Source organism: Phocoena sinus, chromosome X (assembly GCF_008692025.1).
Source record: "Phocoena sinus isolate mPhoSin1 chromosome X, mPhoSin1.pri, whole genome shotgun sequence".
NCBI lineage: Eukaryota > Metazoa > Chordata > Mammalia > Artiodactyla > Phocoenidae > Phocoena > Phocoena sinus.
Window position 1 is genome coordinate 1,257,918 of NC_045784.1, and position 25,644 is coordinate 1,283,561.

Consider the following 25,644-nt stretch of genomic DNA (forward strand, 5'->3'; position numbering starts at 1 on the left):
TGCTGGAATCACCAAGCCAAGCCCTGCCTCAGGGGCTTCACACATCCTGCCCGCCCCGCGCATGGAGCGCCCTGCACCCCAGGTAGGTGCAGGGCCCACCCCCTCCCATCAGGGAGGTCTGCTTGAATGTCACCCCTTCTCTGACCCTCTGTCAACTCTCTCCACCTGCTCTGCTCCTCACAGACTTCATGTCTCTCCTTGGTTGTCCTCAGTCTCTGTGTTCATGTCTGTGTAGACATTCAGATCCATGTCTACGTGTATTTACATCGATCATCTATTATCTACCTGTTATCTAGCATCTATCTACTACTATCTGTCATCTATTATCTAGCATCTATCTAACAATATCTATCTAATCTATAATCTATCCATCTCTATCTTATCTATCTTTATTATCTAATAAAATCTTCTATCAATCATCTATCATCTACCTATCATCTATATCTAATTATTTATCTCTGTACTCCATCTATCTAAATAAAGTCTGCTGTCTGTATCTATTTATCTATGATAATGGTTAGAAACTGGGGAAGACTCTACCCCCAGGAGACAGTTGACAATGTCTGGGGACATTTCCCACTGTCACAACTCGGGGGAGGGGTGCTTCTGGCATGTGGTGGGTGGAGACCAGGGATGCAGCTCCACACCCCGCAGTGCACAGGACGCCCCACATCTGAGGGTCATCCAGCCACAAATGTCAGTGGGCTGAGGCTGAGAAACCAGGTCTGGAAGATGCAGTCATCTAAAAGGACAGAATTTTTGATGCAGAAACACTGCTGGGGAACAGCCCCCCAAAGCTCCAGGCTCCCACACAGAACCATCGCGGAAACAGCCTCTGGGTCTCAAAAGCTGACATTAGCATCACCCAGGCCTCCAGGGAAGGTGTGTTCCTGGGTACCTGAGGCTCATGGTCACGTCTCACGCAGCAGGGTCCTTGTAGGACCCTGACCTTTTACAAAAAGGCACCATTTAAAAATTCATCTCACTGATGACTTCAGAATGTAAGAAGCCTCTGCTCCCGGCGCTGAGAAGGGAAGATCAGAGAGAGACGCCTTGAGGGTCTCTCCCCATCCCACCCAGGCTGCCCTTATCCAAGAGCTCCCAATGTAGAAAATCAGGTAACGCAGACAGAATAAGGTGATGTACCTGCAGAGGTGCATACTTCTATCTAGAGCTGTCACACCTACACAATGCCCTTCTATCTTATTTCAAGGAAGGCATTTCTTTTTTTTTCCTTTCTTTTCTTTCTTTGTGCTCCAATTCAACCTTCACACTGACAAACGCACAGACTCAGAACGACTTGAAGAATGGTCCCAAGGACGGAGCTCGCATCTCCACCCGGGAAGCCGGCTCAGAGCATCAATTACTAATGTGGTCTGCAGCACAGCCCTGGGGCTGGAGGGAGCTCTCATTGCTAGGCATCTGTGCCCTTGGCTGGGGGCTAACTCCCTCCCCCTTCTTGCCCCGGCGTCCCTGTGAAGGTAACTATATTAATTTCCAAGGGACCGGCGGAGATCACAGTGTAGCTGTTATTAAATGGGTAGGAATAGAAATGAACAGCCAAGGAGGAGAGAGGAGATATGATTGTGGGGAGAGAGAGAGACCAGGTCGGCAAGGGAGAAACAGAGAAGGAAAAAAAAAAAAAGCCCAATTTGCAATGACAGCCCACTTTGCCGGCTCCAAGTGAATGAAGGATAGGGTTGCCTTTTTGCGTTTGGATTGATTTCAACGCTGGACTCTATGAAGGGACAGCAAAAGCTCCGTAAGTCGTAGGAAATGTCGGGCTCAGAAGAGGTGGGCAGCTGCTTCTCCGTCCTCAGCAAAGATGGGCACGACACGGGGTCAGTGAGCGCTGGGGGCTTATATCAGCTTCCTGGGCTGCTGGAACCAATGACCCCAAAACAACACACGTTTACTGCCTTACGGTTCTGGGGGTGAGAAGTCTGACACGGACCTCACAGGGCTAAAATCAGGGTGTCGGCAGGACTTGGGGGAATCCATTTCACTGCCTCTTCCAGCTTCCGGAGTTGCATCCTTGGTTCCTGGCTTCTTCCTCCAAAGAGCAGGGCTCCATCTTGAAATCTGTCTTTTGCCACCTGCTTGCCTTCTATCTATCTGACCCCCCCACCCCGCCTCCCTCTGATCAAGACTTTTATGATTATATTGGTTCCACCTGGATAACCCAGGACCCTCACCCTTTCTCAGCATCCTTCAGTTACTCATACCCGCAAAGTCCCTTTGGCCACATCCAGGAACCGATTCAGGGATTCTGGGATTTAGGATGGGGATGTTTTAGGGAGACCATTATTCAGGAAACCACAGGAAGGGAAAAAATACACTGAAAGAGAGAGTGGTGTTTGGTGGATTTGGGAATGATGTGGGAAAGAGCCTCCCAGGGCAAACCCAGTGGCTGGACGTCTCGTCCCTGTATGGTTGATGGTGTCCAACTACGATGTCAGAAAACGTAAAACCACGACTGTTCTACAGATACATCACGAGCCTGTAGCAAGGGTTTTTTTAAACCTCATTCACGAGGGAATGTGTGCAGTGTTAAGCCTGGTCCCACAGCAGCTGCAGGGGTTGGTAAATATATAGTCAGGATTCTGGACTAAAATGGAAAAGTCAGATACAAAGCAGGCGGGTGTCCTACAAAGCAGTAAACCCGCCACACTGGGGTTATCTGTTCTCTGAGGTGTAGATCACTGACTACTTTGCCATCTTCTACAAGTTACCAGGTGACCTGACACAGCTGGGTCCTTAATCCATAACCAAGAGTAATTCATAGAAGGTTACAATTGCAGAGGGTCAAATGCACCCCCCTCCCAAGACGGTTTGGTTTGATAACATTCAGACGTGACATTGAAAGGGGGCACTGGATTGCTTTAGCCTCATTTCTCTGGTTTGTACAATTCTTACGAATAATGTTGTAACTGAGCAGGACCCTGTGAGTCCTTCCTGGGACAGAAACCCCTCCCCCCATGTCCTCTGATTTCCTGTTGTTTGTAGAAAAGCATTCACCTCTTAGTCCTTCCCCGAGTTCCAAAGAGCAAATTTAATCACAGAAGTGGGAAAATGAGAAGCAAAGGGAAACAGTCAAGCATGACAAAATAATAATAATGTAGCCATTAAACAAAGTCAAGGACCTTGGTTCCTCCTCAAGGGCTATAGATCATATTCTGAGCCGTATCCTGTGAGCTGTCTTGCAGATACTGAAACCCCAGCAGGAGGGAGAAGTTACCTGCATGCTGCTCACCAGCATGGAGACGCCAGACCAGTCGGAACCAGAAGGTTGATGATGTGGACTCCCAATGACCTCCCTGCCAGCCAGTCAGAAGAATGTCCACCAGCTGATCACACACTCACCACGCCCCTCTCTCACCCTGTCTTTAAAAGCCCTCCCCTGAAAGCCATCAGGGAGTTCGGGTCTTTTGAGCACCAGCTGCCTGGACTCCTTGTTTGGCGCCTGCAATAAACGCTGTACGTTCCCTCACCACAACCCAGGGTCAGTAGATTGGCTTTGCCTGCACGCGGGTGACCGGACCCAAGTTTGGTTTGATAACAATGTCTGACCATCTCGTTTCCCACCTGGTTACAGAAAACAAGTATCAGAAGGTATCAACAAGTGACATGGTGGCTGCACCGAGATGCCGTGAATGACCTTTCTGGGACTTGGCTAAGCGTGGACGACCCTCTCTGGGAGATGCCGGGTCTGTGATGTAGGCTGTGACGTATCTCCTCGTCTGCACCTCAGAATCAGGTCCACACACTACTGAACTGTCTTAGAAGACAAGGCGATGGGCAGCTTGGAGAACGTCCAGGATACTGCTGGACCAGAGAAAAGGCAGGGCCCAAGAAACACCATGCCCCAGGTCCTGGGTGGAGAGGCCAGCTCGGCTGCCCCAGCCAACACTGCCCTCACACTGGAGATGCCTGGATGCTGCCCTGAACCCATCCTCCTGCTGCCTAGAAGGACCACACCATTGCCATGTTGAGAGCTGATTCAGGACCACCTACCCTAATCCTGCCTCACCAGGTTTGCGTGATTCTCCCCTTCCCGGCAACTGTGTAACTGACGGAGCAGGCCCACCTGGCCTGTCCCAGGGGCAGGAGAAGGACAAAGAAGGGAAGATTCCCCATGAGACAGAATACGTTCCCCAAACATGAGGGACATCCAGATGCTGGGTGACGTCTCATGGTGACACTGGCTCCATCCTCCTTTGATGGTCCAGATGGGACCATATTCACCTCTGCAGAATTTCACACTGCACACAGATGAAAAGATTCTAGGAACAGTCTCCAGGTACTGTTTCATTAACAATGGGCTTCTTCTTTTTCCTTTGCATTAGGTTAAAGTCGTTAAAAAAATTACTGCTAGTGATTTTTTTTAATGGACGTGAAATTCGTATTATATAAAAGTAACCATTTTAAAGTGAAAGATTTGGTGGCATTTAGTACGTTTATAATGTTGTGTAACCATCACCTCCGTCTAGTTTCAGAACACGCTCATCCCATCGAGGAGACCCCGTCCCCATGAGCAGTCGCTTCCCCTCCCCCTCCCCCGGCCCCTGACACCATGAACCCATTTCCTGTCTGTGAATTCGCCTGTTCTGGACGCTTCCTATCAATGGAATCACACACTGTGTGTCCTTCTGTGTCTGGTTTCTCTCACTGAGCATCGTGCTGGCTTAGAATCTATATGAAAAAAATCACTGAAGAACCATTCATAAGCCTCTACATTCTGTAAAAAGGTTCACACTCAGACCACAATGTGACGTCACGATACACCTATTCAAATTGCTAACCTAAACATCCCGATAATGCCAAACGCTGCTGAGGGTGTGGGGCGGCTAGAATTCCCACAGGACGCCGGCAGGGATGCGAGACGGCACCGCCTCCCCGGAAACCGGTTTGGCTGTTTCTGATAAGTTAGCGTACTCTTAGCGTATGACCCCAGCGATCCTACTCACAGACGTTTATCCAGGAGAAACAAAAACTTGCGTTCACAGAAAAACCTGTACAGGAACGTTGGAAGCAGCATTCTGCACAAATCACCCCCAAACGGAAACCCACTTGGCCGCCCTTCAGTGGGGAAAGGATGAGCTACATACAATGCGTGCATACAATGGAGTACCACTCGGTGATGAAAAGGAATGGGCCATCGCTCCTTGCGACAGCTCAGCAAAATGCATATTGCGGAGTGAAGGAAGCCGATTTCAGAGGGCTACGTACTGCAGGATGTCGCCTATATGACTTTCTGGCAAAGTCAAATATAGGGACAGTGGTCGCCAGGGATGAGGGCTGGAGAGAGGGTTTGACTGTGAATAAAGAACCAGGACAAGCGAATACTCTGAGGTGATGGAAATGTTCTGAATCCCATCAGGGGTGGTGGTTCCACGAATCTGTACAGTGAGTTAAAACTCCCGTGACTGTACTGCAAAAATGAGTGAATGTTTTGTTGCATGTGAAGTGTTTAAAAGAGCTCTATGTGTTGAAAAACTTGAAAACGGAATTACCCTATGATCCCACAATTCCACACCTGGGTATTCACCCAAAAGAAGTAAAAGCAGGGACCCAAAGAGATATTTGCGAGCCCATGTTCACGGCAGTGTTATTCACAATAGCTAAGAGGTGGAAACAATCCAAGTGTCCATGGATGGGTGGATGGATGGATACACAGCACTGGGTCCATCCACACAGTGGAAAATGACTCAGCCATGAAAATGTGTGAAGCTCTGACACAGGCTGCAACATGGATGGACCTTGAGGACGTGATGCTCAGTGGGAGAAGCCAGATATAAAAGGACAAATCCTGTAGGATTCCAGTCATAGGAGGTCCCTAGCGGAGTCCGATTCCATAGCGACAGAAAGTAGGATGGTGGGGGCCGGGGGCTGGGGAGGGGGCTGGGGAGTGAGTGTTTAATGAGGACAGAGTCTCAGTTTGGGAAGATGAAATGTTTCTGGAGACGGATGGTGGGGATGGTACATTAAGTACATTGTGAATGTACTTAATGCCACTGAACTGTGCGCTTAAAAATGGTTAAGACGGTACATGAAACACTCAGTCTGTCTCTGTCTCTCTCTCCCCCCCGCAAGGGTCCAGAGCTGAGCTGCAAATGGTACCGAGAAATCGCGATTCCAGAAAGGCCAAGCGTGTCATGGTGCTGCTGGGATCCTTGCTGGATCCACTTACATCCCTAATCACCGCCCGTGGGGGTGGGCAGGATATCAGCTCCAGATGTGGACGCTGCATCTCAGGGCGGGGCACCTGGTCCGAGCGTCCGGACTGTCGGGTGGGGGTGGGAGGGATGGGGTGGGATGCACGCCCACCAGCCTCTCCCCAGCACCCCAGACCCTTAAGCGCTGAGAGGGGGAGCCTGGGACACCTCCCCTCGGAAAAGAAAACAGCAGTGTTCACCAGCTCGGGGGGGGGGGGGGGGGGGGAGGAAATCTCAGCGGCTTTTTCGTTGTTCTTGTTTTTTTTTTAATTTGGTCTGAAACAGACTGATAACTCACTTGGAATTTTAACGTGCATTCCAGCTCTGCAATTCTAAAATCTAGTGCACATAGCTTTGAAGGGTTTAGTCTTTGGAGTGACCCAGGGGTTCCCGACCTCCAGGGGACACTAGCAATGTCTACGGACATTTTGGGGTGTGACGACTGTGGAGGGGCTCCTGGAATGTGGTGGGTGGAGATCAGGGATGCTGCTCCACAGCCCCCAGTGCCCAGCACGCCTACATCAGAGAGTCGTCCAGCCTCAAATGTCCACCCTGCCCAGGTGGAGAATACCTGGGGTAGCCAATAACATCACCCCTTATAAATGATGCATATATATACATACACACACACATATATATATACACACACTCATATTCACGAATCGAATTGTGAGAAAACCCAAGGTGTAGGCATCTGGCCACTTGGTCCAGTTTCCTGGCTGTGTCCTGACCTCCCTCCCTTACAAACTTCTAAGACACGTGCATTCTCTGGTTTGGTACATCGGCGTTCCGTCCATCATTTTCCAAGCAGAGAGTTGCCACTTGCACTGCCTGGAGATGCTTTCGGTTATTTTCCTCGGGATATAATTTTGCGTCTCTAACTTAACCAGGTGCCATTTTTTCCTAATACCCAAGACACATCCCGAAAGCAAATCCTGTGCCTTCGGAGGTCCCTGAATCATCTTGAACTGTTTTATAACTCCATCCAGCCCCGGGAAGGGTGCGCCATCATTTATGCATGGCCTCTGAGGTCCTTCCAGTCCTAGGAAATCGACTGTCATATTTCATTCCGCTTTGGTACTTATAAAACCTTCCACGGAGAGAATTTCAAAGACGGGCAGAAAATGACGGAACCCAATGGGGTCTATATTTCTTTCTATTTTGAAGGCTGCTGAAACTCTTGTTATTTTTCTGCCTCCTTGCCCTTCAGACATAGGGAGACAGAGTTTTTAAAGGAAGCGGGGCTCCTGCTACAAGTGAGCATTAAAGGCTGCGTGCCTTTGCCAAGGACGCCTGAAGGTCAAATAACTAAAATACAAAGTGAAGTTGCCAACAGCCAGTGATATGCAGATCTATGGCCCCAGTGGCTGGGAGGCTGGTCCAGTGGCTAAGGAGGGAAGGTCTGCTTTGGACCGCAAGCTGCACATTCTCAATGTGAAAGGATGACCTTCAGCCTCCTTCAAAGGCAGGCTATGACCTCGAAGACAGAGGAGAGCTGTGTTTTGCTTCCTAGAGCCTTGATTCTACCTGGAAGTGAAGGGTTCGACCTGCTACGCTACAGGACCTCATGGACAAGACATGCCTGCCCGGAGTGTGTGCTGAAAGCTTCATTCGAAGCAACAAGTGTCGAAAGGTCTGAGGCGTGGAAATGTCGTCCATACGGTCCAGTGGATGGAGGCCTGGGAGCCCAAGGCGGGGACACCTTGTTTGCAGGATGCATACACGGTTAAATAAGATGATATTGGAAGTTTTTTTTTTTTTTTTTGGAGTAGAGCTGCTTTACAATGTTGTGTTAGTTTCTGCTGTACAATGAAGTGAATCAGCTATATGTATACCTATATCCCCTCCCCCTTGGACCTTCCTTCCATCCCCCCCGCATCCCACCCACCTAGGTCATCACAGAGCTTCGAGCTGAGCTCCCTGTGCTATACTGCAGGTTCCCACTGGCTAACTATTTTATACATGGTAATGTATTTATGTCAAACCTAATCTCCCACCTTTGGAAATATCCTGGCATAAAGTAGGAACTTCCCAAATGGAAGCCCCACATCTCCTGTCTTATTTCCCAATCTTTTTGAAAAGGAAACGAACACCCGTATTAGTTATTTTTGATTTGATTGAAGCAAGAAACAACTTGAGGGCTGTCCGCTATCTATGACAGGATATAATACCCAAGGAGCCCACCATGGGGGTGGTCCCGCCCCGCCATCAAGCAGTTAGCTTAGGTGGACAGGAGTTGGGCATAACCCCTGTTCGTGGAAACCAAGGACGATGTTCGAGGTCTGTCAGAACCCACTTATCATCGCCGGGGTCGACATCCCTGGAAAAATGCTCTTCCGGCCCTCTTGGGAATCCCGGCTCAGGAAAGCTATCCCAAGGGGAGAATGCCTTATGCAATCCTGGTGCAAAGGAAAAATGGAAGTGGAGGGTCAGGCCAGACTGCCTCTGCTCCATTGATGAGTTTGGTCCGGTTCAAAGCACCGCCCGCGAACGTCCAGGGTGTGGGGCTGAGAAGAAAACACAGCCTTGCTGGGAGGTGCTTCGTATCTGCCTCGTAGCAAGTATTTAATTGTATGGAGGCGAGATTCACATAACATCCAATGAGTCATTGAAACTGGACAATTCAGGGACGCTGAGCACATTCACCATGCTGGGCAACCACCGCCTCTATCTGGTTCCAGAACCTTCTCATCCCCCAAAGGAGACCTGTCCCCGTGAGCAGTCGCTGCTCCCAGCCCCTGGCAAACACTAAGCCACTTTGTGTCTCTCTGGATTTTACTACTGTGGGTATTTTGTAGAAATGGAATCATATACGACGTAGCCTTTTGTGCCTGGAGTCTTTCACTTAGGGTGCTTCCAGGGCTCACCCACGATATACCATGTATCAATACTTCATTCCTTTTTCGTGGCCAAATAATATTCCACCCTGGGGATGGAGGTTCACCCATTTTTAATGTCCCTTTACTTTCCTAAAACAAAATCACAGATACCTACAGACAAATGTAATAAGAGCCACATGGTGTCCACACAACACAAGTGACCATAAAGTGATACCCATTTGAACATAGCAGTGCTGGGACCTCCCCTGCCCCCCCCCCCCAGAGAGGGTGAAGCAGTAAGGGGATGTCTTCGTATGTTGGATCCCCAAGATGGTGTCGGCTGCCCCAGGCCTAGAGAACTGGTCACTCAAATGCCACGAGCTGCCGCCTGCCCTACGCTTTCCCCAAATGCTGAACATTCAAGCCAAGGATAATCTCTCTATGAATGCAACGGTCGCTTGCCTGGAAATTCAATCTCCTGCATGGATGTGTAAACAGCCGTGAGTTCTAGGCTGTGGTTAACTATAAACAGGGTTTCCCTTATGTGAACGTCCGGCCAGATGTGAAGAAGTCATGTGAGGTGTGAGAACATCTGACACTGGGTACCCTGTCCTGTGCCTTGTAAGAAATCTAACACGCTGGCCTCCTCCTGCCAAATGCTAGTGCGAGGTCCACTCAGGGTGCCCCTCCCCACCTTTCCCTGCACCCCGGAGAAAAGAGCCACTATTTAGAAGCACCAGGATTATCAGGAAAGGAGTCCTGATCATTAGGTCCACGTGATTTGCACCAAACCCACAACGGCGACATGACTCATATAGGAAACGTATTTGCAGCCTTAAAACGCTTTTAGATCCATCCTCTTATTTGAGTCTTGTAACCGTAAAAGACCCATTGAACAGAATGGGACACCGGGATCCTGGAGGGTAAACTGTTTGACCAAATGATGCAGTTGGCAATAGACATTTCACACTGCTGCTGCAATTCAGAACATGTTGTCGACCTTAAAGAGATACAATTTCTACTTGTCACTGATACCTCAATAAAGCCAGAAAACTAAATATTCCTCCCTTTAAAAAGTGTTCCTCTTAGTTCCCATGCTGTTTTTTCCTTTCCAGGATATTTTAAATGAAAATGTTTTATTGTATCTACACATCTGGTACCACGGTAGACCAGAAGTCCCGCAGGGTCTTTGAAGGACAAAACAACAGGTTCTGGATGAAGTAGAACAGATGTACTTTTTAATGCATTCCTAGACCCATGACAGTAAAAGGATTATTTTTAATTCTATATACTTGGGGATTTTAAAATACCCATTCAAGTAACCCATGGGGTAAAGAGGAACCATGAAAATAAGGACTGAACTATGTATCCATTATGAGATGCAGCCCAAGGGACAGACAGAAATGAGGACCCTGCGACCAGAAATATGAAAAGTAAAAGATAAAGGGCAGGCATTAACTCAGGAAGCCCGACATGACATCCCAGAATGAAGGCAAAGAATGAAGGGAAAAAAAGGGAAGGAACAGATGTAGGCAATATCACCAGGACTTGTAAGCTAGCAATAAACGCAAAGATCGCTAAAAGACTGTGAACTTCAGAAAACGCTTCACTGAAGAGAGCCCCAGAGACTGAAAACTTCTCAAGCTTTTTACTACGTACAGATGCTCCCCCATCACACAGGCAGAAACCCAGGATGTCCTTATGTCTGGGATCGTGTTTGTGTTTTTGTGGCCGTCGGTAAACAAGCTACGGATTTAGATCAAACCCCGAGGATACCGGTACCCAGACGACAGAAAATACAACTCCAACTCATTTCTCTGGTTAAACGACAAAGTCAGTGACTACGGAGCTTGGATGGAGAACCATGCCTGGCAGGGATTTACCCCTAAGCATCCTTCAAACAGAACGCACACCGTCTTGCTGTCCACTCGGCAAACCCGGCTGTAGACAGGGCACGTGTTAGGGGCATTATTTGATGGACGAAGAGTCGGAAACACAGAGACCAAAAGGCTCAACGAGGGTGCTTAACAAATGCAAGACTTAACACTTCCCAAGGAAGAGCCCACATGGGAAATGGGCAGGGTGCTACCTCCCAGACCCATGGGTCACCTGGGGAGCTCCTAGTCAGTCTCCCAACCTGTCCAGCCTTGGAGGGAGCCCGGTGCACCTTCTATGGTTGTATTTCCTAATAGCCAAGATGAGAGGTATTTTCGATACAGGCACCCTCAAAATCCAGTGGGAGTCGCGACGGAGGAAGCTTCAACTGGGTCATATCGGACACAGACCCGCCGTTGCAGAGCCCACTCTTTCCCGTCAAAAGTGCCTCTTATCACGTCCGGTACCATCCCCAGTTTCTAGGCATTAAGACCTGATATCTTTGAGTCCTAATCCCACCCTAGACAGCAAGCTCCTTTAGGACAAGAGCTCTGTGCCACTCAACTTTCAGCTCCATCCAGTGTTTGCTCAGAGCTTGGCTGGGTAACCCTACTCAACACATCACTGATGGATGGATGGATGGATGGATGGATGGACAAAAGGAGGGATGGATGGATGGATGAGGTGGTCGTTCCCACTGTCGAACAAAACTCATTGATGCTACGTGGAGGAAACAGAGAAATACATGCACCATGGGTCCAATTACTGAATCAAGACTTGCCCAGGGATGGAAGGTCATCCATCCCCGTGTGTATGCACACAGCCCCCTTCCCGGGCTCCCCGAACGACAGCGACAGGTGTAAACCCAGGATCCCCAGTGCCCGCCATGCCATGGACGTGGCCTTACTCACCCAGTGGTCCACGAGACTTCTCCAGCTGCTGGGAAGTGTCTCTGAGCTCTGAGGAATGTTCCACAATCAGGGGTCGAGGGAACATGGTAACTTCTCCAGAACTGTGTCCTCTCTCTCCCCTGGTGGACGAGCGACATAAGGCCGGTCATGCAAAGAGGAGGGGCCCTGTGAGGCCAGGGTCCTACACAGTCCAAATTGCTCTCAGAGCCTATCTTCGCCCAGGGACTGCAGCATCTTTCAGGGGCCAGCAAGCTTGTTCTCAAAGTGACAGAGGATGTCGGACTGGCCAGGACTCATCCTGCCTCCTCATCCTGAGTCTGTACTTGGGACAACTTTGTGATGCCGCTAAGAGTAGCTGGCACTTGTGTACTATGACCTCAAGCCGCAAAGGGCTCTCTAGTGATGTGCAAATGCTCCAAGGTTGGGATCTTCCTGGAAGTCAAGATCCTGCTTTGCAGTACATCATCCTGGCTGTCCGGAAATATTAGTCAAGGCTTGTCTCCATCTTGGTTTGAACATACAAAGTAATTCTAGTTCTGAAACACATCAGTCGGGGCTGTAGGGCTTAGCAGAACATCTGAGCAGTTCTGGGAGGGGCTGGCACTCAGCGCTGGAAGCTTCAATCTGCATTTCCCTGGCCCAGAGGGTCTCAAACTTGCCTGAACAAGAGGATGGCTTGAGGAGGTCTAATAAATGCCTTTGCCCAGAGGAACGAACTTGGGGATTCTGTTGATGGCGGAGCTGAGCGTTAGTGGTTTTCAGAGGCTCCCCCAGTGTGCAGCCAAAACCCACTAGCCTTACTGGATCTTGGGGAGAGGTCTTCACCACCCACGAAAGGTAGGTTTGAGCACATCAGTGGCTGGATGGAGGGTGTGCTGGGGGTGGGGGTGGCCTTATTGGGTGCAGACTTGCTCCTCTTTCTTGAGGTTGAAAGGAATGTGAGCAAAGAGGGCTATCGCATTTGCAGTTCCAGGGCAAAATGAAAATGTGGGTCCTTGTTCACGCTTCGTTAAGAATTTCAAGATGGCGGTCATAGGGCATTAAGCCAATAGGCGTCCTTATGAGCCCAGGGTCCCGTGTAGTGACATGGGTCACTCACCCAGGGAAGCGGCCTTGGGTACATATAGAAGAAGCCGTGACCTCCGTGGTTTTCCAGTTCACCAGAAAAGGAATGGATGTTTCCTGAGTTTCCAAGTATCCAGTTCATGTACCATGCAGTGGACTGAATATTTTCTACCAAAAAGATATGACCACGTCCTAAACCCTGTTACCTGTGGATATGACTTTGTCGGCAAAAGGCTCTTGACAGATGTAACTAATGAAGGATCTTGAGATGAAGAGATCATTCTTGATTACCCGGATGGAAGTGAAGGGTCTGAGATGAGGTCCGCCTGGATGAGGGTGGCCCTACATCCAATGACAGTGTCCTTATAAGACACAGAATAGGAGAGACACAGACACAGAGGAGAAGCCACATGAAGACACAGGCAGCGATGGGAGGGAAGCGGCCACAAGCCCAGGGATGCCTGGAGCCCCCAGAAGCTGGAAGAGGCGGGAAGGACCCTCCCCTGGAGCCTCTGGAGGGAGCACAGCTCTGGGACACCTTGCCCTCAGACATCTGGTCTCCAGGACCTGGGGCTGGATGAGTTTCTGTTCTTTTCAGACTCTCAGTTTGTGGTCCTGTGTTACAGCCGCCCAGGACACTCTTACACACGACATAACAGTGAGCTGTCTGAATAAGCAGGGTCTTCCACTGGGACCACGTGCCCCCATCTTCACACAGTGATCTGAGCCACAGGCCACCAGGACCCACAAATCGTCTTGTGGCTTCACGCCGTAATCATCACCTCTCCTGCAACTGCGATGAAGGGGGACAGGAATCTCCGGCCCTCTGGCAGCTCTCTTCCTCGTGCTGGTCCATGGTCCCTGGGAGCCTCCTTGTCACCCTATGGTTCTCCCGGGAAGGGTGTCAGGATGTTTCTTATCCAAGCGGACGTCCTGCAGAGTCTGCGCACCTGCACGAGGGGCCCTGGTTCGTTCCTCTCAGGCCACCACATGAACAGTCCCAGACGCTGCGGTCTCAGCTCTGCCAACCGCAGCAGGGTGCAGGCGAGGAGGTGAGGACCTCAAACGTACACGTCCTGCTCTCCTGTCCTTTTACACCACCGTCTCCTGGTTGCACGACACAGAACTCATAACATCTTGTTCATCTGTAAGGAAAACATGGTCTCTGGGGTTAGACACCCCTGAGGTTCCCACCTAAGGGCCAGCAGGAACTTGAAACCGGGTGAGACACCCAGTCTTTCTGAGGCTAAATGCCCACCCATACGACAGGACTTACAATTCTCCACGTGGCACACAGGGGTCAAAACCCCAGGTCAACAAAGGATGGGCCTCGGATAAACCTGACCTCCCCCCTTTTTTGTAAATAAAGGTTTATTAGAACACAGCCACATGCTAGCACAGTGTGTGTAGGTGCTTGTGTGTCATATGGAAGAGTTGAGCAGTTGTAATAGATCATAAAGCCCTAAAATATGAAGATATTTATTAACTGGTCCTATATATAAAAAGTGTGCTGACCCGGAAGCCCTTTCTTTCTATCTATCTATCTATCTAGTGTAGTGTGAACCCCACTATCTATCTATCTACCTATCTACCTACCAACCTATCTACCCATCTACCTATCTACCTACCTACCTATCTACCTACCTATCATCTATCTACCTATCTAGGTATCTACCTATCTATCTACGTATCTACCTATCTATCTACCTACCTATCTATCTACCTATCTATCTATCTACCTATCTACTTATCTATCTAGCGTAGCGTGAACCCCACTCTGGAAGAGCTGCTGGTTGTTTTTCCGACGCATGAATATGCTGGGGGCTGACATCAGGTTTGGGGCCTCAGCGGGATTTTGTCAATTGAGGGAATGCATGGTTAGCTGACCAGTGGTCCCTGGTCTTGAAATTCAGGGTGCAGTCTGGCAGGAAACACACAGAGTCCTTTTGCTAGCATTCTAAACGTCTGATCTCTCCATGTTGGAATTTGAGAACCCAAGAGCCATTCTCAGAGAGAGGATTGAGCCTTCCTTGCCTGACTGGTGGGTGAAGCAGGGCGGGCCCCGATGCCCAGGCAAAGGTCCACTAAGCTGCTAGAGATGTTCACATGTGTCAACAACTGTGTGAGTTTCTTGTAACTAAGTACCATCAAGGTGTTGGTATCTTAAAGCAACTGAAATTTATTCTCTCTCTGTTCTGAAGATGCAGGGCTGAGCTCCCCGAAGAGGCTCCAGGGGAGGGTCCTTCCTGCCTCCTCCAGCTTCTGGGGCTCCAGGCGTCCCTGGACTTGTGGCCGCGTCCCTCCCATCTCTGACTCTGTGGTCACGTGACCCCCTCCCTCTTCTGTAATCAGTTCTCCCTCTCCCTGTTTCCAACAAGCAACCTTGTGAGTACATTCGCCCTACCTGGATAAGCTAGGATGGTGTCCTCATCTTAAGACCTTAATGACGTCTGCAATGATCCTTTTCCCAATAGGAACACATTTGCAGGTTTCAGGGCTTAGGATGTGGACGTGCATCTTGAGAAGCCACCATTCAAGCCACTACAGAGGGAACTGGATGAAACCAGGATGGTCCCACCACTGACCTGTTTCCAAGGCGTAGAGGGCGGCCGTCACGCTGCTGAAAGATGAGGTGTCTGCAGACCCTGGAAGGTCCATGATGAAACTAGTTCAGGAAGAGCCTGACAGACTGCGATGGGCACCCAAATCCAGGGAAGCACGGGGCATTCGACATGATTGCCGTTATTACATTAGTATCGTGGTGTGAAGTAGAATCCAAGCCCTGCACACGTCTCCAGGAGAGGAACATGCCTGTGTTAACAGACGATGAAATGAAGAAGCAGATACCAGAAGAGAGGCTTCACGTGACCACTGAAGGGCAAGTGGGCAGCAAAGCTGCCATTCTTAGACTAAGGCCCTAAAAAATGGTGGGGGAACATGCAGACCAGCAAACGCTGTGCAGCTCAATCCCACGATTGGTTTAGTCCAGGCCCCGTGCCCGTCCCCGTCCTACAGACCCCATGGTGACAGGTGTCCAGGCCCCGTCCCTGTGCCATAGACCCCACGGTGACAGGTGTCCAGGCCCCATCCCACAGACCCCATGGTGACAGGTGTCCACGCCCCGTCCCACAGACTCCACGGTGACAGGTGTCCAGGCCCCATCCCACAGACCCCATGGTCACAGGTATCCAGGCTCCATCCTACAGACCCCACGGTGACAGGTGTCCAGGCTCCATCCTACAGATGCCCATGGTGACAGGTGTCCAGGCCACGTCCTACAGACCCCACGGTGACAGGTGCCCAGGCCCCATCCTACAGACCCCATGGTGACAGGTGCCCAGGCTCCATCCTACAGACCCCACGGTGATAGGTGTCCAGGCCCCATCCCACAGACCCCATGGTGACAGGTGTCCACGCCCCGTCCCACAGACCCCATGGTGACAGGTGTCCAGGCCCCATCCCACAGACCCCATGGTGACAGGTGTCCAGGCTCCATCCTACAGACCCCACGGTGACAGGTGTCCAGGCTCCATCCTACAGATGCCCACGGTGACAGGTGTCCAGGCTCCATCCTACAGACCCCACGGTGACAGGTGTCCAGGCTCCATCCTACAGATGCCCATGGTGACAGGTGTCCAGGCCCCATCCTACAGACCCCATGGTGACAGGTGTCCAGGCTCCATCCTACAGACCCCACGGTGACAGGTGTCCAGGCTCCATCCTACAGATGCCCATGGTGACAGGTGTCCAGGCCCCATCCTACAGACCCCATGGTGACAGGTGTCCAGGCTCCATCCTACAGATGCCCATGGTGACAGATGTCCAGGCCCCGTCCCACAGACTCCATGCTGACAGGTGTCCAGGCCCCATCCCTGTCCTACAGACCCCATGGGGACAGGTGTCCAGGCCCCGTCCCACAGACCCCATGGTGACAGGTGTCCAGGCCCCATCCCTGTGCCACAGACCCCATAGTGACAGGTGTCCAGGGCCCATCCCTGTCCTACAGACCCCATGGTGACAGGTGTCCAGGCCCCATCCCGCAGACCCCATGGTGACAGGTGTCCAGGCCCCATCCCTGTCCTACAGACCCCATGGTGACAGGTGACCAGGCCCCATCCCGCAGACTCCATGGTGACAGGTGTCCAGGCTCCGTCCTACAGACCCCATGGTGACAGGGTCCAGGCCCCAACCCTGTCCCACAGACCCCACGGTGACAGGTGTCCAGGCCCCCTTTCTTACCCCGTGTCGTACAGAATTCCCTACCCCTCTGTTGAGGGTCTTTCCATGAGTCACGGGGTGAGAGCCCCGATAGATGCCCTAACGGCGGAAGCCCCTAGGACCTGGTCCCCCTAAAGATGGTGGGGCAGAGGGTTAGGGTGGTCACATGACCCTTGATCAACAGACTAAGGAAGGCTCACGTCTCTCCCTTTCCAGGACCCACAAATCAGAGCCGCACCTCTAGCACAAATTGTGAGTGAGAGAACAGGGGACACAGGACACCCTCAAAGCCACCAGCGCCCAACAGTTCCAGGCCTCCTTGAAACTCTTTGTTTCACCCGGATGTTTCTACCCCAGGGTCCTCGGCGCCTCTGTGCTAAGCAAGAACACCTCCTGCGTGGCCGGCAGGGTTTAATGACTCAGGGCACCCGGTACAACTGGACACGGTGGGGATCACGAGATTCATGGCTGAGGGCCAGCTGTTTGGGGTCGCACTCAGCATTCCTCTTCTCCTCAAGTTCCGGCCCAGGGCAAGGAAGCCGATGGGAGACGCTGGGGAGACAGAGCCCCAAGGGCGGGGGATGTGAACGACGCAGACACGTGGTCCAGCAGACACACCTGCGCGCGCCTGGCAGATCATGGTCTCCCCGGCGGGTGGCTAACCCTAGAGGACCTCCTGGGTCACATCGGTGATGCCTGTCATCTGGCAACTTCTGGCCCACAGCTGTCGCTGAAGCTTCAGGTCGTACGTGACCGCCAGAGACTTGGTCTCTTTCTCGTTGTAAAGATAGCAGCCGCCACGGCCTTCCAGCGCTGGGGTGACCGCCGCGTAGACGGAGGTCCAGGCTCCCTCATCCGGGGTCTACAGGGAGAAGGAAAGAAGAACAGAAGTCAATTTTCAGAGCAGAGACACGGGGGTCTCCATGCTCACAGACACTGTGGGTGAGACACAGCACCTCCGACCTTCTTCCATGGACTCAGACACAAAGCCGGCCGGACAGGGTGGGGCAGCCCAGCCTCCATGGGTGTAGGAAGGTGCACCCAAGTGGGTTGTACTTCCACACTGGGTTAATCCCTTTCAATAGATGCATATGAAGACCCCAGTGTAAATACTCAGGTCTCCAACTCTCTTTTAAAAAGTTTATTTTTATTGAAGTAGAGTTGTTTACAACATGGTGTTCATTTCTGCGGTATGGCCAACGCCTGATGAAGCTGAAATGCTTACTCGTTGGCTCAGAGCAGATGACTGTCCCGCCTCTGTGTTGAACGCACGACATTTAGCAATTTGAGGTGGAAACGTCGAGACAGCAGAAAGGTTCTCGGTTTCCATGCAGTGAGGAGAGTTACAGCAGGAGAACTGGAAGTTCAAGAAAAAGCTTGAAAGGCTGAGAAGAGATTGAGAAAAGTGGACCTCGGGCAGTAGGAGGGAAGGAGGAAGGTTTGAACGCCAGACACCCTTTGTTTTGGGTTGGGAGCTGGTCCCTGGGCATGGTCAGTGGATTAGAAGAAGACGTGGGGTGGTGGAGTGTATATATATAAAACTCTGTGTGTGTGTGTGTGTGTGTGTGTGTGTGTGTGTGTGTGTGTGTGCGCGCGTGTGTTATAGAGTATTACTCAGCCATGGAAAAGAATGACATAATGCCATTTGCAGCAACATGGATGGACCTAGAGATTATCGTACTAAGTGAAGTAAGTCAAAGACAAATACCATATGACATCACTTACATGCAGAGTCTAAAAAGTAACACAAAAGAACTTATTTATGAAACACAAACAGATTCACAAACAGAAAACAGAGCTACAGATACCAAAGGGGAAACGGGGGCAGGGATAAATTAGGAGTTTGGGACTAACAGACACACACTATTATATGTAAAGGTCCTACTGTACAGCACAGGGAACTATATTCAAAATCTTGTAAGAACCTGTAACGGAAAAGAATCAGAAAAAGAATATACATATATATATATATAAAGCTGAATCACTTTTCTGTACACCTAAAACATTGTAAATCAACTATAATTTTTTAAAAACTGCAAAAAAAAAAAAAAAGAACCGGTGGATTAAAAGAACCAGGCAGAGAAGTTCAAGGGATTAGACCTTGTGGTAAGTGAGGGGCTCTGGGGCTACGATTCAATATCCAGAAACCTACAGAACTCCCTCATCTTACTGTCGTGACAATGACTTTTCAGGAGCTCATCGCATGTAACACACTTTCGAAAACCCGCTCAACACGCCTAGCCCTGGTCCTTCTCGCGTGCCTCTAAGAGTGTACCATTGTAGGACCCTCAGGTACACACCCAGGCCAGGAAACAACCCCACGGTCACATTTTTCTGGATTCAGACGTGCTCAAAAGGGCTACCTCGGAAGTCGTGATGACAAATGTCCCCCGGCACTTATCATCGGGCTGGAGAAGGTTAAAAAGAGAAGTGCAGGGCAAAGCTTCCTCTACTCCACGGAGCCATCTGACAGGCAGAGAAGCTGTGACTTTGAAGGTACTGTCTGGAAGACCAACACCTCCCCGTGTGATCTCCCAAGAGGGCTGTGTACCCACCTGCCAAAAACACCAGACATGGCAAAGATGGGAAACTGCTGAGGGCAGCCAGGTTGACTGTTCCTTTGATGTTACCAGGTCCCATACTCAAGGAAGCAAGATCCTGGGACCCTACGGTCAAGACACAAGTTGACGAAGACAATCTGAAACATATGGGCGTCTCCCAGGAGGAGCTTGAAGGTTTGCAAGAAAGTCCGCAGAGGGGAACACGCATTATTGGAAAGCCTGTGTTCTCATGTGCTGGGACGGGGTGGGAAGGGGTGGCCATGGGGTCAGGAGGGGTCAGGGGTCATGCCTCTTCAGGAAAAAACATTCATTTCACTGGAGCAACGAGCTCCTTTAGACAGGATTCTACTACTTTTTTACGGAGATAAAGTTATACAATGTTATGTGTCAGTTATAAAGTATAAAGCATATTGATTTGACACGCAGTCTTGTGAAGGCTCCTAAGTGTTTTGGGTTTTTTTTCCCCAAGTGTTGATAGGGGTTTTTTCATCTTATTTTAGTTGCAGTTTCCAACTTTTAGAAACGCTTAGGTCACCTATTCCACCAGCCCCAAGTCTCATCCTTGTCAATTCGTCGGTGTTGATCCGATGCTTTCTCACATCTGTTTTTCTGTATATGCCATTCTTTTCAGATGGATTAAACAAAAAATCCTCCAAAAAAAAAAGGATTTACTCATTTTAAATAGGAGACACTGCCTGCATGTCGCACGTGCCCTGAGTCTGTTTTCTGGGAATGGATGTTGGATTTACCTGTCTTCCTGGGGCAGTGGCTGTGACCAGTGTTCTGTTTCCACCTCAACTGGGCGTCCTGTGATTCGATTCTGGTGCTGTCCACCCAGAGGTGGCAAAGTCTCTGCATGTTTATGGCCTCGGTTCTCCTTAACTGCGCTCACCACACGTCTCTGGGGTCCTCCTGCACTCCGGACCCACTGACTATAGGTACTGGGGTACCCAGGACCCCCGCAGGGTTGAGGATTTCCAAGAACGACTCACAGAATCCAAGACGGCATCTCCTTGTGATTCCACTTTTGTGATAAAATCCAGATCGGGCACAGCCACAAGAAGAGCGTGGGCCGCAGGGTGAGAGCTGGGAGGGTCCCACACACACATTTTCCAGATGATTTTCCATTATACGTTATTACAAGACAGAGGAACTGGTTTTCCCTTTAGTGGTGTCTGAGACGTTCTTGTTAGGATGGATTTACACCTCCTTGGCAAACAGATCCTTCAATCAGCTCCTGGGACGAGCTTGTTTCGTAAGTCAACCGTTCTCCAGGCCGAGGATTCAGAAACCCCCTGCCGTGTTTCACCCCCAGAGTGAGTCACCTTCATCAGAAACACCTGCTTTGTTGCAGCCGAAGGCTCCCCCACTCCTGGGATTTCCCTAGGATGTGTCCAGCCCTCTCTTTAGAGGCTGCTTCTTTTGGGTCCTCCAGCGGGCCTTATCTGGGGGTCCATTTCCCCCACAGGTTGAAAGTCCTCTTGTCTGGGTAACAGTGCTTGTGATCAGCATGTCCAACTAAAATACAAGGAGGGCAGTTTTAGAAGATACTGCCTGTGGTGTGCTGGACACGAGCTTGGGATGCCCAAAGGACACAGCACTGTGCCCAAAATTCAGCTACTGTCAGGAGACGGGATTGCAATGGCAATCTGTTGATCATCCAGTTTCTGAAGGAAAGGGACTTCAAAGCACAGACATATACCCCCGTGCACACACAGTCACACGCACTCACACATTTACACCCATACACACACATACCCTCATGCACATATTCACACATACACCCATGCACACAAATACACTTACATGCATGTACACACACTCACCCAGGGTGGCCCTGCCCAGCCAGGTAGTTCTCTGACATAGAAAAGGACAGGAAAAAAAAAAAAGAGCTGTTCTTCGTGCTCACGCATCTCACGGAGAATTAATCTCATCCTCTTATCCCACTTAAATACATGATAGATGCTGGGCTAAAAAGAGCCACCCCCGAGCATTTGCAGAACATTTCCAAGCCCTGGGCAGATGACAAAGATAGAAGAAATGAGATTTCATTTGTACTTTTTAATTCCTAAATGTTTTGACAGCTCACGAAATGGACGGCTTTATGCATTTCTTCTTCCCGACATCCGATGTCACCGTCCTAACCCTCACCCATCAGGGTGATGACACATCGTGCCTGAGGGCAAGGAAGGACGTCTGGTAGACGCTGAGAAGCACACGTGTGTATAAGCGGGCACACACATACACTCGGTCACATGTACAACACACACTCCCTCCCACGCCCAACTTTAACTTTGGGACATTTAGCTACATCCTCTGGAGGAGGGAGTGGCACCAAAGAATTGCGGGTCCCAGGACCAGGGTTCAATTTCTGCATCACCTCTCATGACCCAGGAGACCTTGCTGAAGCCACCCACTCTCCGTTAGCCTCAGCTTCCTCACCCAGATGCCAGGTGTTTGTGTGGGTGTCTGGCCCCCGATGCTCAGGTTCTGCCATGTGGACCTGAGACCAGCAACGTCCATGGCGGGTGGGAGATGCTTCTTAAACAGGTGTCCAGTGAATGCATACGTCCTGCTATGGACGGAATGTGCGTGACCCCCGAGTTCATACACTGAAGCTCTGATCCCCGACAGGGTGCTATTAGGAGATGGAGCCTTTGGGAGGGGATTAGGGTTAGATGAGGTCATGAGGGTGGGGCCCCCAGGATGGGATTAGTGTCCTTAAAAGAGAGGAAGATGCCCCAGAGCTCCCTCTCCACCACGTGAGGACACGGCAAGAAGGCGGCATCTGTAAGCCAGGAAGACAGCCTCGCCAGGGACTAATCTGTCCACACCGTAATCTCAGACTCCCAGCCTCCGAAACCTGGAGAAACAAATGTCTGTTGTTGAAGCTGCCCAGTCTGCAGTGTTCTACTGGGGCAGCCTGAGCTGATGACTACATGTCCCAACTCTGTATTTAAATGAGGATATCTTCAGGTTATCCAAAAAGCATGAAGAGGAAATAACCAGCACACCTTTCCCCAAATCCTTCTGAGCTAGAACCCAGCAGACAAAAGAGGTCATGGTACTGGTCCAAGCAGCTTCGGTGGGAGCAGCAGAAACTCCTGCAGCACCTACGTGTGCCAGGCGCTGCCCTGAACACCACGAGGGAATCCTTCCGAAGCATCCCCCCACCCCCATTCCTAATGATGCCTTCGAAACACGTCTCAGAAACATCCACGTGGCACCGAGGCCGTGCTGGATATTGGAAAACACTTTGTAAATGTTGGCACATTTAATCTGTATTCCAACACCACGGCGTGCACACAAATACACCCTCTAATTTACAGAGGAGGACATGCAGGGATTTTTTTAACGTATTAAAAACGATTCAGTTTTATGAATGAACACATATTAAATTCACAGTTCATAGTCTAAATAATGCATTTCAAAAATCCGCTGTAGGATCCTTGATCAAAATAAAGATGACAAGCATTCAGGAAACATCCTTGTTCTGATGATACCGTGATCTGAGGACGGTACCTCCTACAATTTTTAAAATGAAGGCTGTACCTCCCAGGTACACCTGCTGCAGCTCCCAGTACAACTGGATTATCTGTCCCTGTTCACTTGTCATTGATAGGAGCTCTTCCAAGCATGATGAAGTGTGTTTCCTGGGTGCCATGGGCTGGGAAGTGAGAGTCCGATTCTGAATAGATAACAAGATGCTCTAAACAGTGGTCCCCCTGGGATAAATAACATCTCCCATTTTACCTGCAGCTTAAAAAAAAAAAAAACCCTAAGATCCTCTTGGAGACTTGTAAGAAAGCAGAGATGTCTCAAATGTGAAGCCAAACCCCGGTAGGAAACATGGTGGCTTTTATCAGAGGCTTCGGAATCCCTGAAGGACAGACGCACGCCGGGGGGGCCGGGGCACAGGGCTGGGGAGAGCACCGCGTATTTACAGCTGAGGTTTTTCTCTGCATGAAGCCAAAAAGCCAAGAGAGATCATTTAGATAAGAGCCCCCGCGCCCCTGGAGCGGAAAACCAGCAGAGGTGATGGGTCGAGGGCTGGGTACAAGCGCACAAAAACTAAATAAATAAAATAAAATAAAGCAAAGGAAAGAGAGCAGAGGGTGGAGTTCACACTGCATAACAGAGCCGCGAGCTGTGTGCGGTGAGAGGGCAACACGAATGCCTTATAACTAGTTATCCAGGGCTTTACAGTGTGGCAAATGCCTTCCCATGTATTATGTCAGCAATGCTCACAACAGTCTCAGGAGATGGTATTATCCAGAATTAACAAATTACGAAAATGAGGGGCAGAGGGGACGGAGGGGAGGTGCTGCACGGAATGGCCAGGTCTTGCTTCTTCCAGAGACTCCAACCCTCCCCACCTTCCTCATCAGTCATGATGGGTGCGTCACCCAGACCCACGGCCTCGTGGGTCACCTCCCTTCCTGCCTGCATGTTTGCAACCACGAATTCCATCTGCACCTCTGCACACAGACGCTCAGAGCAGCGCAGCTGGCATCCAGAGGTAGAGACCCTACAGACACACCTCAGGGTCAATCATCCTTCCATCCCCACCTGCCAGTTCCCCCGTTTCCTGGACAGCCACCACCATGCACCCCGACTTCCCTGAGTCAGAAATCCCAAATGACCCGAGTCTTTCTTGGTTCACTTTCCACGGGCAAGCAGTCAAGACTGCGTGACTTGGTCTCTAGAATCATTTTCCAAACGAACTCCTTCTGCCCCTCTGCACCGGCCTCTAACCAGACCCCAGGTCCATCCCACCATGCCCTCCAGTCCACGGGCTGCTCTGTAGGCTGGATGCATCTGATCCTACAACATCACTGTTCTGGGGGGTGTTTTTTGAAGTATAGTTGATTTACAATGTTGTGCTAATTTCTGCTGCACAGCAAAGAGACTCAGTTGTACACACAGAGACACTTTCTTTTTTCATATTCTTTTCCATGATGGTTTATCACAGGATAGAGAATAGAGTTCCCTGTGCTCTACAGTAGGACCTTGTTGTTTATCCATTCTATATATAATAGTCTGTATCTGCTAATCCCAAACTCCCACTCCATCCCTCCCCCATCTCCCCTCCCCCTTGGCAACCACAACTGTGTTCTCTATGTCTGTGAGTCTGTTTCTGTTTGGTAGATAAGTTCATTTGTGCCATATTTTAGATTCCACATGTAAGTGAGATAACATGGTATCTGTCTTTCTCTGTGTGACTTACTTCACTTAGTAGGATCATCTCCAGGTCCATCCATGTTGCTGCAAGTGGCATTATTCTGTTCTTTTTTATGGCTGAGAAGTATTCCATTGTATATATGTACCACATCTTCTTTACCCATTCCTCTGTTGATGGACACTTAGGTTGTTTCCATGTCTTGGCTATTGTAAACAGTGCTGCTATGAACACTGGGGTGCACGTATCTTTTTGAATTAGAGTTTTGTCTGGATATATGTCCAGGAGTGGGATTGCTGGATCATATGGCAGTTCTATTTTTACTTTTTTAAGGAACCTCCATACTATTTTCCATAGTGGCTGCACCAACTTACATTCCCCCCAACAGCGTAGGAGGGCTCCCTTTTCTCCACACCCTCTCCAGCATTAGTTATTTGTAGACTTTTTAACGATGGCCGTTCTGACCAGTGTGAGGTGATACCTCATTGTAGTTTCGATTTGCATTTCTCTAATAATTAGTGATGTTGAGCATCTTTTCGTGTGTGCCTACTGGCCATCTGTAATAACACCACTATTGACATCCGTTATCGGGCGTCCTGGGAGGAGGTCCAGACCCAACGTCTAAGACACTCATTGGGGCTGGGACCAGTTGTCCTAGGGAGAATGGAGATGGGGGTAGCTCACACCATTTGTGGGGATCTGAGGTTCTGATGAGGGACCCAGCAGACAAGGGAGAAATGACAGTATGGCCACCCTCATCTTGAGCTATTTCTGCATCACTGATGGTCCCAGCCTGGTTCA

General features: G+C 50.1%; 1 protein-coding gene across 21 annotated transcripts in view; it reads right to left on the reverse strand.

The window, feature by feature from the left end:
* DHRSX (dehydrogenase/reductase X-linked) overlaps positions 1–25,644 on the reverse strand; it is a 321,810-nt gene that overhangs the window by 115,649 nt on the left and 180,517 nt on the right. For 20 of the 21 annotated variants that reach the window (XM_032618749.1, XM_032618747.1, XM_032618752.1 and 17 more), the window contains exons 7-9: positions 17,722–17,965; positions 15,471–15,696; positions 11,821–14,030 (exon numbers count right to left, since the gene is read on the reverse strand). In XM_032618749.1, coding sequence (XP_032474640.1) covers positions 17,768–17,965 — 198 coding nt within the window. In that variant the 3' untranslated portion in view covers positions 11,821–14,030; positions 15,471–15,696; positions 17,722–17,767. The remainder of the gene's footprint in view (positions 1–11,820; positions 14,031–15,470; positions 15,697–17,721; positions 17,966–25,644) is intronic. The other variant, XM_032618748.1, reaches the window with a different exon arrangement.